Raw genomic sequence first — 13001 nt, 5'->3', positions numbered from 1 at the left:
CAGAAAAAAATACTCGGAACCGTAATACTGTTTTTTTTTTTCACGCAGCATCGTTTTGTGATTTAATTACATGCCACTTTGCAACACAATAATACAACATAGGGCTGGGCGATATGGACCAAAAGTCATATCCCGATATATTTTGGCTGAATATCGATATATGATATATATCCCGATATTTTTTCCGCCAAGTGAGAGCAACTGTTCAGTCAAAGTCAAAGCCAAATATGACATGTCACATGTAGTTTCATAGAAACCGGCTATTTCAGTGAACAGTTGCAAAATCAAATGAATAAATAATAAACAGGTTTCTTCACCTGGTTCAATGCTCAGCTGTTCAAATAACAATAAAATGTAAACATAAATACTGTATAACAGGAGTACCTTGTTTGAAATCAAAGCTCCATTAGGTTTGTTTTAAACGTTTTAAATTGTTAAATTTTCTTCTACACATTTTCAGCGCTTATTTCTACGTCCCATATTTTCTGATATAGGGCAGGGTGATATAGAGAAAATGATATTCTTGACCAAATACCTCAATATTGTTATTGCGGCGATATATTCTAGAGTTGACAGATATTTTGCTCTCGCAAAATATCTTCACACTTGGATTTTAGATAAATAATCATTAATAATAGAACAGCTAGAACAGTCTGGTAAGTTCAGAAAAGTTCATCACTTCACTTGTAATGCAGCCTTTAAAACCAGGAAAAGACACTTATGTCATATCACGATATTACGATATCCAAAATCTGAGACGATATCTAGTCTCATATCACGATATCAATATAGTATCGATATATTGCCCAGCCCTAATACAACAGAGACCTTATTTATTGATACATATCAATATCGATCCAGCTTAACGTTACTACAGTGTGCTGGTTGACAAGTAGCTAAAGAAAGTTTTGACGTTAATGCTAAAGCTTGGTGGATAACATTATAGGGTTACAACATTGTTCAACACGCTCAAAGTTATTTTTAGTATGATTGTTTTGACCATGGTTAACAGCACTGGTCTAACCCACAAATGAGTTCACCAGTAATGTTAACGTTAGCTGTATAGATAGACAATTAATCTAATGCTAATTTAAACGGCTAGCTATTAGACTCCGGTCTGTTTGCCTCACTCCCCCGGCGCAGAGAGACAGAGAGCTGACAACTTCCCCGGGACATATAGCTAGCTAGTTACCGTTAGCCCCCAGTCAGCTAGCAGCCAGCCACTTTCATTACAGCAATCCCCCCGGCCAGCACTTAACTCCAGTGCTTGGTGCTTACGACGCTAAAGGCAATTTAATGAAGCGTCGGGAAACGGACTATATCAGACCCAGCACCGAGTCACAACAGTGGCCATCCAAACGTTAGCTAGCTACGTCTCCTTTAGCGCTACCTGTGTCTGTGCCAGAAAATCTCCTTCCTGCCGAATTTCTCCCCCCTTCGCGTTTAGCTGTCTTTACGGTTAGCTAAATTAACCCGACAAAAGGTGGGTTAAGCAACAAAACAAAAAGTTAAGATTACTGAAAAGTGAAGGGGAGATAATTCTGTGCAGCTGGGAGATGTTCTGCTGCTGCACAACAGGCATCGATCGTCCTGGCTCGCTATCGCGGAGATTTCCCCGGCAATCCCCACCCACACCCGTCTCTCAACCTCGTTTAGTAGCTTGCTAGCGTTGTAACAAACCCCGTCCGCCCCGGTGTTGAAACCATCCAAAAGGTGACATTGATATGTGAAATATTTTGTTATTTAGCTGCTGGCTAATGTTAATTTGCTGGCTCACTAGCTAGTTAACTGGTCAGCTAACAATAAAAATCTAATCAAGAAAAACATAATTATGTTGGGGAAACTGAAGCTATTTTATTAGAATAACTTGAATGGGTAAACTCGTCCGTGAACAGATGCATTCTAACCAGCTACGGTATTTAACACTTAAAAACTACAACTCCCATAATTCCACGCAACTTCCCAACATCATCAAAAGTCTGTTTACCGTCCATTGTTTTGGTTGAGAGACCTCCAGTGGCAGAAAGTTACATTTTGTACATTTAACTGAATGCTAAATGGTTTGGGTGATATTTTGTCAACTTCCAGCTGAATCCTATCATGATGTTATGATCGTATTGACTAAATGTTCTTCAATCATTTGTAGCTCAAATTAATAATTCAGAGCGAGCTATAGACAAAACAATGACAACAATTTTTTATTTGATGTAACTGACGTAATACATGACCATGGCACCCGGTGGTCACTTCATGATACACTGCATGTATATTGATATTGGCAAAATATTGTCAAGTATGGTGATAAAGAGTTCAACCATATTGCCCAGCCAGGGTTTTATACATACACATGTCAGAGGCAAGTTTTCACCAAAAAAATATTTTTCTGATTATCATTATTACACTGTTCAATTATATTTTCGGTTAACTATTTCTATGATGATCTACATACTATTCCAAAACCTCTGCAATCCCAGGAATGTAGTTCTGGTAGAGAAGTATGCAACAGGATGTTCCAGATGTTTTATCAGTCTGTTGTAGCAAGCACCGTCTTCTTTGCTGTGGTGTGTTGGGGTGCCGGCATCAAAGTAAAGCTTGATTTATGGTTCTGTGGAGGCTCCACGCAGAGCTTTCACTGTAGCCTACGTAAGTGGCCTAAAGTTTATACTTGTGTGAGAGCAAGGGAGGAAGTGAGAGAGTGATGCCGATTTAGCTTCGCAGTGAGTAGTGACTCTAGAGTCATAGTGAGAGAAACCAAGTGTCTCCCCTGAGCTTCCTGACCACGGTGGGATATCTGTAGCAGGAGAAGTTAACCCTCTCCTTGTTTTCATGTTTATGGAGAAGGAGAACCAGGAAATGAGTGGGGGGGTGGCGGGGGGGGGAATGCAACGATTCCGAGCCACGGCTGAGCAACGTACGTACGTCGCTGCGACGTGTAGTTCCATTTTTCGAGAGGTGCACGTCAGGCTACGGCGTAGGGTCCGCTGTAGGTTTGCGTCGCCACGTACCTACGTACGTAGCAACGGCGTAGATTTTACGCAGAAGTATAAATCCAGTTTAAGGGATGCCAACAGACTCAAAAAATTCATTAAAAAGGCGAAGTCTGTGGTTGGCGCTAATCTTGCTTTTGTGGAGGAGGTGGTCAGAGACAGAATGCAGGCAAAACTGCTGGAAATTATGGATCATGGCCCTCACCCCCTCCACAAAACACTAGACAAACTCAAGAGCACATTCAGCAACCGACTCATTCAACCCTAGCCTGACAAGCCAGACCCACATCCAGATGTTGGGTCTGGGAACTCACCATTGACAGGGCTCAGTCCAAGGGGCGGGATAAACGGTTGTCTTTCAAATTCCCTCCGCATGTAATAGGATAGCGCTACACCCAACCAGAGCAACGCTAGTTGATAGATTAAACTTTTGCCGTATCCGGTCGGCAAAACTCCGAACACATCTTCCTTTTTTAAGAATGACTTCAGTGCCGTTCTTTTTTTCTTTTCTCAAAGAAAAGCTGAACTCCAAGTTAGGGTTGGGTGATGTCCCCTAAATTGGCAGTTGACTATGTTTACAGTAAAACATCGTGATAGACGATGATATTGTCATCGGAGGGGGGTAGCTCATATCTCTTACTATGGGCCAACAGTTAACCTAGAAACGATTAGACATACATTTAAATGCTCTCTGTAAATGGTGCCCTGCTGGTAGGTTTTACAACTTGACCTACTTTAACTTAAGTACGGTGCAGTAAAGTCAATCAGATGTCCGTGATCTGCGTAACGACAGTACAGTGGGACGTCTGCCTTCAACAGAGCGACAGTAATAACCTAACATACCATCATTACTGAGTTTAAACTACATTCACGGTTATGTTTGCACTGAATAACGCATTCAATAAACAGAAACGTAACTCTTGCAGCGCACATGAACAGATGCGCAATATTAGCTCACACATAAAATAGCCCCCTCGTGAAATAGCCTACTGTTGCTAACGTACATTCATAAATCCTGCATAACATCGTCCCGTACCCACAGGACCTCAGACTTACGTATTGATGCACGCACAGAGTAGTGTCGATAAAACTTAGTCCAATGAGGGGAGAAAGGAAAGTGTGATCGCGTTCCACTTTTAACGCTTTTTTCTCTCTCACTCGAGACCGCTGTGTCCAGCGTTACTAGAAGGTAGAGCGAGCTACAGCTGACAGGGAGAGAGAGAGAGAATGTATCACTACAGCCAATCCAGTTTGCTCAAAGCGATGGTCTTTTTCATAAATAGGTTGCACGTAAAGGGGGGAAAAAGTAACTTCCACTTAAGGAGCCCTATGTCTTGTCTTTGCTAGTTTATGAACGACGCACTTGTCAATTTCCCGTCCAGCGCCCGCGACTAGGATTAGTGTGTTTGACAGGGTGGGGGCCGTGGCATTACGATGGTGGCTCTCCATTGTGATGTCGGCCAGCCATCACGATGGACGATGATATCGTACATCGGCACAACCCTACTCCAAGTCTTCCAGAAGACCGCTGTTCCCAGCAGCAGCAGCCATAAGCCCCGCCCACCAACTCTATACACGATGTGATTGGCCTGACCAGAGTTTGGTTTTTCCAGCTCGCAAATCAACGGAGAGTGCCTAGACCCCCCTGGCTGCAAATTAAATTTGCTGCTGCTAGGGTGCGTCTAGATTTGTAGGCTAATTCAACCCCGCTGTTTAAAGGAACACTACAGGAAATCATTCCTGCCTTCTGCCTTTAAACTCTATAACCCATCTGCCCCTTTTACTGTAGATGATTACTATTAGTTCTATCAACTCAACACTCCACAATCATTATAATTCCACTCACTTATATACAGTACTTACATATTGATAATATTTGTTTACAATCCCATCGATATATTTGCCTTATGTCCTCTCTGCCCCTTATCTATTTTTAAGATTGTAAAAGTTTTAAGATTGTAAAAGTCTTTACTGTGCAATGCAGTCCCACTGTAGTTGTATTCTTATCCCTCCTTAAGTGCATTTGTATTGTATTGTGACTGTATCGTATTTTATTGTACTGTATTAATAGTAGTGTTTTATGTTGTTAGGGTTAGACTGGCAGCCATAACTGTACCTTTTCCATGTTCCCCTTGAGTCACTTATTTGATTTCCCATGAGACCTCTGAAATGACCCTCTCTTTCTATCCCCCCCACCCCTACAGTCACAGAGTCCCTGTCAGGCCAGATCTGCACCTCCGGCTGACCACTGAGTCGGTGTTTTTCGGGAGGCCTCTGTTGAGTCCCAGAGGAAGGAGACATGGCCAACAACTCTTTTCGTGGGTCCAAACATGGCCGTCGTGGCGAGGCCAACCACGAGGCGGAGTTCCGCTGCTCGTTACAGGAGCTGCGCTCCCTCATGGAGCTGAGAGGAGAGGAGTCAGTGACCAAGATCAAGGAGAGCTACGGAGATGTGAGCGGACTGTGTGCCAGACTGAGAACGTCCCCTATCGAAGGTAAATATGCTGGTATACTCTGCTTCTGTGTTCACTTTGTGTCCGCACAGACAGCCTATCTTAAACGACGGAGCGGACTACCCGCTGGAGCATCACGGCACCAGAAATATGAATTCAGAACTTAAGTAAGGTTCACCAAAGGCAGTGTGACCCTCTACTCTAAATACAGTTTTGGCGCTTTTCCATTACATGGTACCTGCTCTACTCGCCTCGACTCTACTCGCCTTTTTTGGTTTTCCATTACGAAAAAAAGTCCCTGGTACTAGCGAACAGGTACTTTTTTTAGTACCACTTCAGTCGAGGTTCCAAGCGAGCTGAGGCGATACTTAAAGGTGATGTAAAAACCTGCAGACTACAGATTGGTCGGAAAGAATCATCACTGATTACTGCGTCATTGCTAGCGGCAAGACGGGGGTGTCCTGAACCAACCCAGCATGTTTAAATAGTTTAGCGAGCTGTGGTTGTTTGCTGCTTCCAGCTTCTTTTGAAACAAAGTTTTTCTTTTGGTCCTGCGGAGGCTCCACGCAGAGATTTCTCCGTTGTGTGTGTGTGTGTGTGTGTGTGTGTGTGTGTGTGTGTGTGTGTGTGTGTGTGTGTGTGTGTGTGTGTGTGTGTGTGTGTGTGTGTGTGTGTGTGTGTGTGTGTGTGTGTGTGTGTGTGTGTGTGTGTGTGTGTGTGTGTGTGTGTGTGTGTGTGTGTGTGTGTGTGTGTGTGTGTGTGTGTGTGTGTGTGTGTGTGTGTGTGTGTGTGTGTGTGTGTTTTTAGTCAGAGCCACTTTAATGATATTTTTGGCCCCTTCCCCTGTGACTCACCACCATTAAACCAACGCAGGACATGTTTGGTTTAGTCTAGCTCGAGGGACTTGTGTGATGGTAAAAGTCAACTATGACCTTCGGCCTCTGTTGATCCTGCTCTGCTCTCTGTCCGCTTCAGGACAACATGAGACAAACAGTGTGTTCCAGTTAGGGGTTTAAAGGTCCCATGGCATGACAATTTCACTTTATGAGGTTTTTTAACATTAATGCGTTCCCCCAGCCTGCCTATGGTCCCCCAGTGGCTAGAAATGGTGATAGGTGTAAACCGAGCCCTGGGTATCCTGCTCTGCCTTTGAGAAAATGAAATCTCAGATGGGCCGATCTGGAATCTTCTCCTTATGAGGTCAAAAGGAGCAAGGTCACCTCCCCTTTCTCTGCTTTGCCCGCCCAGAGAATTTGGCCCACCCATGAGAGAGAGAGAGAGAGAGAGAGAGAGAGAGAGAGAGAGACATCATGGCTTTCAAACGAGCAAAGTGGCAGTTGGTCAAGGCCACACCCCCACCCTCCACCTTGGGAGAGTGGAGGGTGGGGGTGTGGGCCTCCCACACCAAAGGTATGTGTCATATCCACTGCGCCATCACCATCCCTATGATTTAATGAGACAGTATCATACGCCCGTTTTCAATTCAATTTTATTTATAGTATCAAATCATAACAGGAGTTATGTCAAGACACTTTACAGATAGAGGTCTAGACCACACTCTATAATTGACACAATCAGTAACATTTAAATATCAACTCACAAAAAGCAACTGAAATATGATTTGACAATTTTATTACTGAGCTCTTCCAGACATTTAAATGAAAAATAATCTATTCTTTTAAATAAACAGAAAAAAAATAGACCTGTCTGTTGTTCACTATAAAGTGCCACATTTCTCAGTTTTAAGTGCAAATGTTTTTTTTTTTTTATCATTTAACTTAAAGAACTTTTATGACCTTAGTTGGGAGTTTCAAAATAAAGGCATATCTTAAAGATGATACTGTATTGATGTTTTGACTTTGCATCAATGATATTCAGACTGATCTCATGAAGTGGCGTATGTATGAAACGCCAATTCGTATGCCATTTTGGCGTGTTATCAAGACGCATAATCGCTTTTTATCATGTGTTCACAGAGAGTACAAGCTGATTTTAAGTTTGACCAAAAAAGGCTTTAAAGATTGTTAGAAGGAAAGTCACTTTGTTGGTTGTTTTTCCAACATTAACTGTGAATCGATATCAAACCTTTGGGATGCTAAAAGAAAATCACAATGTGTCTTTAATTAGGAACACACTGATCATTTGATCAATCAGTCGTTTGGTATCGGCTCTGGTAGCGACCTTTTTGAACATCTTTTTGTCATTTCTAATCCGTTATATTCATTTTATCACAGTGGGCTGCACACTTAAAGTGACACAAACTCATCACATCTCCAATCAATGCTTTTTCATGTAGAGATAGTAAGAAGTCTTCAAACAACTTCAGTCAGCTGGTGTAACAAGAATTGACTGAATATAATTCATCTAAAGTAGGTTTTGACTTTCTCTGTCTTGTTGTCGTGAGGTCATTTTCAAAGAGTGAGTTTTTTGTTCCAGAAACAGATGTGGTTCTGAGTAGGGGTGGGGCGGAATCAATAATATTTTCCGTGGCAATACTGTATCGATAGACAAGTATTGTTTTTTTTATTATATAAATTGCATGTAAATTTTTACATTTTTGGTACTAGAATAATATGATCAATTCCTTTTTCTGTTCACTAAATTTTGTGCAGCAATACAAATTAAGTGAGATGAACAGAGAAATCTGTTAATATATTATATCGCAGAATATTGCAATCTGTTTTAAATTGCAATAATATATTAAGTATCATGATAATATCGTATCGTGGGGCCTCTGGTGATTCCCATGCCTAGTTTTGAGTCTATTCTCAGCGACTGAATTTCCATCAAAATACCAACAACTTGCTTTGTGCTGCCTCATTTGGATGTACCCTCCATCTAGCGCTGGGCGATATGGCAAAAATTTTTATCACAACATATTTTCCCATTTTAATAATAATCAACATCCTGACTGAAGCCTGAATAAACCAGAGGTTTAATACAGTAAGAAATGGCGCTCATTATATTTTTCCTTCTTTATGAATGTTTTTCATATGGGGCAATGGCCGCAAAAGATGACACGATTGATTGTTGTTTTGGTACAGCAGCTACAGCACAGCTAATGCTAGCGCCATTGACAGCAGACGAGCTAACCGTACTGCTTTTAAGTACGTCTGTATGATTGTTGTCTTTTCCTGTTGTACTGCAAGTGGCTGGTGGAGAACTGTCTTTTCATTGTCTTTTATCTATGTAAGTACACAAGGAACTGTGACAAATAAATTAATCTGAACAAACTAATGGCACTAATGCTTATAACTTGTTTTTGGACTCAAGCCAGCATGAGTCCGCATTTTCATACTCTCGGTGTGGTCGCTGGAATGGTGATCACCGGCAAAACGCTCGAAATAGGAAGGCCGAAAAGCCAGACTCTGGCAGTTATCGGATAAATACGTCCAAAGCTTATCACTGTTACCGACCTTAATTTTTTGGCTACCCCGTTTCAAGATCGTTTTATCGTCCAGCCCTGTGTGTCTGTCTGTGTGTGTGTGTGTCCGTGTTTGTGTGTGTGTCCGTGTCCCTAGGCACCTAAATGTCCCACAAATGGGCAAAGCAGATTTCAAGGTCAGAAAAATACCAAACTGTCTGTGCCCTGCTTGCGCTAGTCGATGCGTGCTACAAAAATAGGGCCCTAAATGTCATAATAATCTGCGGCAGTGTTTCGCTGTCAGACCATGTAGCGTGTACAGACCAGCATGAAATGAAAATGTCCCCTGTTTCAATCTGGCTGCAATCTTTGTCACGTCAGTCATAATAACCGTAAAGGTAGTGGAGGCGGCGATGCTCATCGTGTCTGATCAGCCTGTAACTCTTTTCTACGTGAGGTTACCTCTGCTGAACCCTGCTGGGTGGATCAGGGGTTGGTGTGTGTTCTCGTGCAGAAGATGACCAGAGGAGTTTTGCGTTAAATGCTGCAGGTTTAGACGGAACACTGAGCTGCTCTTTTATTGAACATCCTGTTGTTCGTATGGTTTTGCACTTTTATTACACATCAGGAGTTGATCATTTTCTGAATCATTCATCTTCTTTTGGATTGAATTCCCTCCCTTCCATACACACAGTTAAGATTAGCCAAATATTGCCAACTCATTATCTCTCATACTGAAGTAAAGACACTGGACTCATTGTGTCCCGGTGTGTCTCATGCTGACCTACAGACAGTAGACTGTGAACAGTGTGTCTCAGTGGACTCTGTGTGTCTCAATGTTTCTCATGCTGACCTACAGACAGTAGACTGTGAACAGTGTGTCTGTGTTTCTCATGCTGACCTACAGACAGTAAACTGAACATTGTGTCTCAGTGAGTCTCATACGTCTGCCCATTGGCATTTTCCTCCTCATCATTAATTCACTCCGTCTGTCTGTCTTGCACACTCTCAGTAAACACCTTCAGGGTTTTGACTCCTGCTGACAGAGTAAAATGTCAGCAGCAGCTTGAAATCAGCGTAAAATCTTTCACGCCGCTTCACTTCTCTGCGTGTCTCTGTGGCGACAGCCGGAGGGCGGATCCATTAACTTAAAGTGTAAGTGTCACCTGAAAGCAGAGGGCATGCCCAGTGCTCTGCTCACTTTTCCTATTTACATTATATTAGTTTCACATGAAGAAAGGTGCTTGGTTGAAAACCTGATTTGGAGCCACCGTGCTGCAGCTGCAGCGTGTCCAGAGGGATCTGAGCATGTCCCAACATGCCGTTCTGCTCCTCAGAGGAAACCAGTCTGCTCTCCGCTACCAGGCAACACCACACTGTGACAGAGAGACACAAACACCAGGCATGATAAACCATGTGTCACGTTTTCAAAAAATCAAGCTCAAAAGAATATATGAATTATCACTGAATGTGTTCAAATTCAGTTGGATGCAACCCGCGTAGCCTGACTTGGCGACAAGCTACCTTTGCTCACGGTTGAGCTAAGTTACTGTATGTTGGCTGTAGGCAGTTGCACTTCACAAAGTCTGCACACGCTGCTGATTTATAACCTTCTATAGTGATGAATCCGGACAGTTTCCTCGCCTTAGTCTTCAGATATTTTAGCGTCATGGTTATCTGTTCTAGCCTGGATGCCAGCCAGACTTAGCCCGGCCCACAACATTTGAGGTCAGGAAGTTCGGTCTGGACTTGATCCATTGTGGATCAACTATGCTCGAACCAGAGCTGTTCGGACCAATCAAATTGTCAGGGCGGGATTTATACGATGATGAACAGATGATCAACAGTAATGTAATCAACCACGTCACCAAAGAGCGCTTGGGTTGAATTTGTTCACAACAAAGATGGCCACCGCTGGAGAATTGAGATGTGTAGATTCCGCCATTGCGTCTGTTAGAGAAGATATCGACAGCGCATTAATTTTAAAAGCGGAACAGAGAACAGCAATCAAGGCATTTGTCGATCGGAAAGATGTTTTTGCCGTCCTTTCTACGGGATTCGGCAAAAGTTTAATTTATCAGCTGGCCCCAATGGTCGCTAAGAAGATTGGGCGCTCGGATTGGTTGTAGGTCTATCCAATTGAGTGCAGAGGCATTTTCTTTCCTGGTTCGGTTGAAACACGCCCCATAATCGCAGCCCAATGGAACAGCATCAGACTCCTATTCTGACTAGAATCTGAGTGTGACAACGTCCGTCTATATCTGTTCAGCAGAGCTCGGTAGTTTACTTCAGTTTGTGTTAAAGAAGAGAGCAACAGTCTGGTTTTACAGAGGACAACAGGACATACAGTGGATCAGATGTGCATTTGAATTCAGACAGATTATTCCTGATTGAATATGAATCTTTTTCTGCATTTGTAAGGTAGTTTGAATTTCAAACAAAGTGACAGCCCTCGTGAAAAGAGCTCAGAGGTCTTATCCTTGAGTAACTGATTTTTAAAAAAGCACTTTGTGGAACTGTATGAACATGTTTTCTCTCCTCCACATCCCCCTACCAGGTTAATCTGACTATGACAAAAAAATCTAAATCACAATTATTTTGGTCAATATTAAAATCACAATTATTTAACATGATTACTCATTGACTTTTGGAAAGATGTTGCAATTATTGAATTTAAGAAAACATGAAACAGTTAAACAAATCAACAGTGAAAACAACTTGATACTTTTCCCGTTACTTTTTTTTTCATTTAGGACACAAGACAACTACCAGATTACTTGCAAAACGTAACGTGCAAAATAATCTTTTTTCTCGATTACTCAATTTTTGTGATTGTTAGGAGCCAAAATGGCGATTAACATTTTATTAATTGCACAGCCCTACTATGACTGTCTTGTGTAGAATTGCTTCCTATGTTCGTGTTTCCACTTTGGGCTTTGACTAATAACTGACTGGACGTTTTCTCTGTTGTCTCTGCCATAAACGTTTGATGGTCAAAACAAAGAAGACAGACGGTCAGCCTCCGCAGGATTAAGCTGCAGGATGAAATCACAAAGGGAAACAAAGATGTCGACACTTTCAGAAATGAAATATATTCTGATCTTTAAGGTTTCTGACAGCCATTTTTAGACTTTTTAGGTTTTTTGTACATAGTGGATCATTTTGTGATAAAAGATGTTTTTCTTTATCCTTAATTGTAGGTCGAGCTGATACTTTTGTCCGTTTAGAGGTAGCCTTTAAGGCGTTTGTCTGACAAACGCCTCGAAGGTCAAAACGTTGCCTCATTACGTTTCTTTCAGAAGCCGAATTTAACTGTGTGGAGATCCTCATCAGTAGAGCATAGTTTCCAGCCCCCAAACACCTAAAAATAACAATGCCCAAGACTCAAGACCGCCACCATCCCCAGATGTGGTTGAAGTGCAAACGTTCACGTAGCTTTATCATGCAGCGCTTTGATAGCCTAACAACCATATATATTATATTTAACATCACACAATGAATCTGGTGCTTTTTTGCTCTCTTCTGCTGCTGGCCTCTATGCTGGGTCTTTAGCTATTAGCAACGTTTAATATTGTACGAAAAGAGTTACCATAAAGCGTATTGATATTGAACTGAGCGAGCTCTAGGAGAGCAAAAAATGGACAAATGCACACGTTTCTTAGGTTGTAGGGCTGAAAATTGACCTGCAACTGTCACCTGTCGGTGTCTCTAATCTGTCATGATCACCCCAGGGGCCGTGTAGGGAGAAAAACTATTTGGTCACATCAAATGTCTACATACATTGTATAATCATAACCATACAGCCTAATCAACTCTTTCTATTATTTCTAACATGCTGGAAATCATATTGTGGTTACCGGAGGATAATATCTGTAAATTTAGTTTAAAAACATCTTTTATTTTGAATGAAACTATGCCAGTATATTGCATATGCTCCAGCTCTTTATTGAAGTTATCAGATGGAAACATTCCACGTCTGCTGTATCATTTGAGACACTTTTTTTTGCCTGAAGATGGTCTAGTAACGAAACGTTGCCTGCTATTAAACTTTATATATTTTTTGCAAGTTGGACAGTGTGCGGGAGTTTCTTTGCAACTTGTGACACATTTGAACAAAATGGAGCCTGACAGATTTGGGATCTTTGGAAACTTTGCAATCTCCCCTAAAATGTGAAATAAACTTCTGTGTGTTTGGGC

The 13001-nt window shown here is 41.9% G+C and overlaps 1 protein-coding gene across 3 annotated transcripts in view; it reads left to right on the top strand.

The window, feature by feature from the left end:
* LOC114559813 (plasma membrane calcium-transporting ATPase 1) overlaps positions 1 to 13001 on the top strand; it is a 49726-nt gene that overhangs the window by 3281 nt on the left and 33444 nt on the right. For all 3 annotated transcript variants that reach the window (XM_028584745.1, XM_028584746.1, XM_028584743.1), the window contains one exon: positions 5192 to 5482. In XM_028584745.1, coding sequence (XP_028440546.1) covers positions 5287 to 5482 — 196 coding nt within the window. In that variant the 5' untranslated portion in view covers positions 5192 to 5286. The remainder of the gene's footprint in view (positions 1 to 5191; positions 5483 to 13001) is intronic.

Source organism: Perca flavescens, chromosome 8 (genome assembly GCF_004354835.1).
Source record: "Perca flavescens isolate YP-PL-M2 chromosome 8, PFLA_1.0, whole genome shotgun sequence".
NCBI lineage: Eukaryota > Metazoa > Chordata > Actinopteri > Perciformes > Percidae > Perca > Perca flavescens.
The sequence above is the reverse complement of the archived record's forward strand: the minus strand, read 5'-3'. Positions and strand labels throughout refer to the sequence as shown.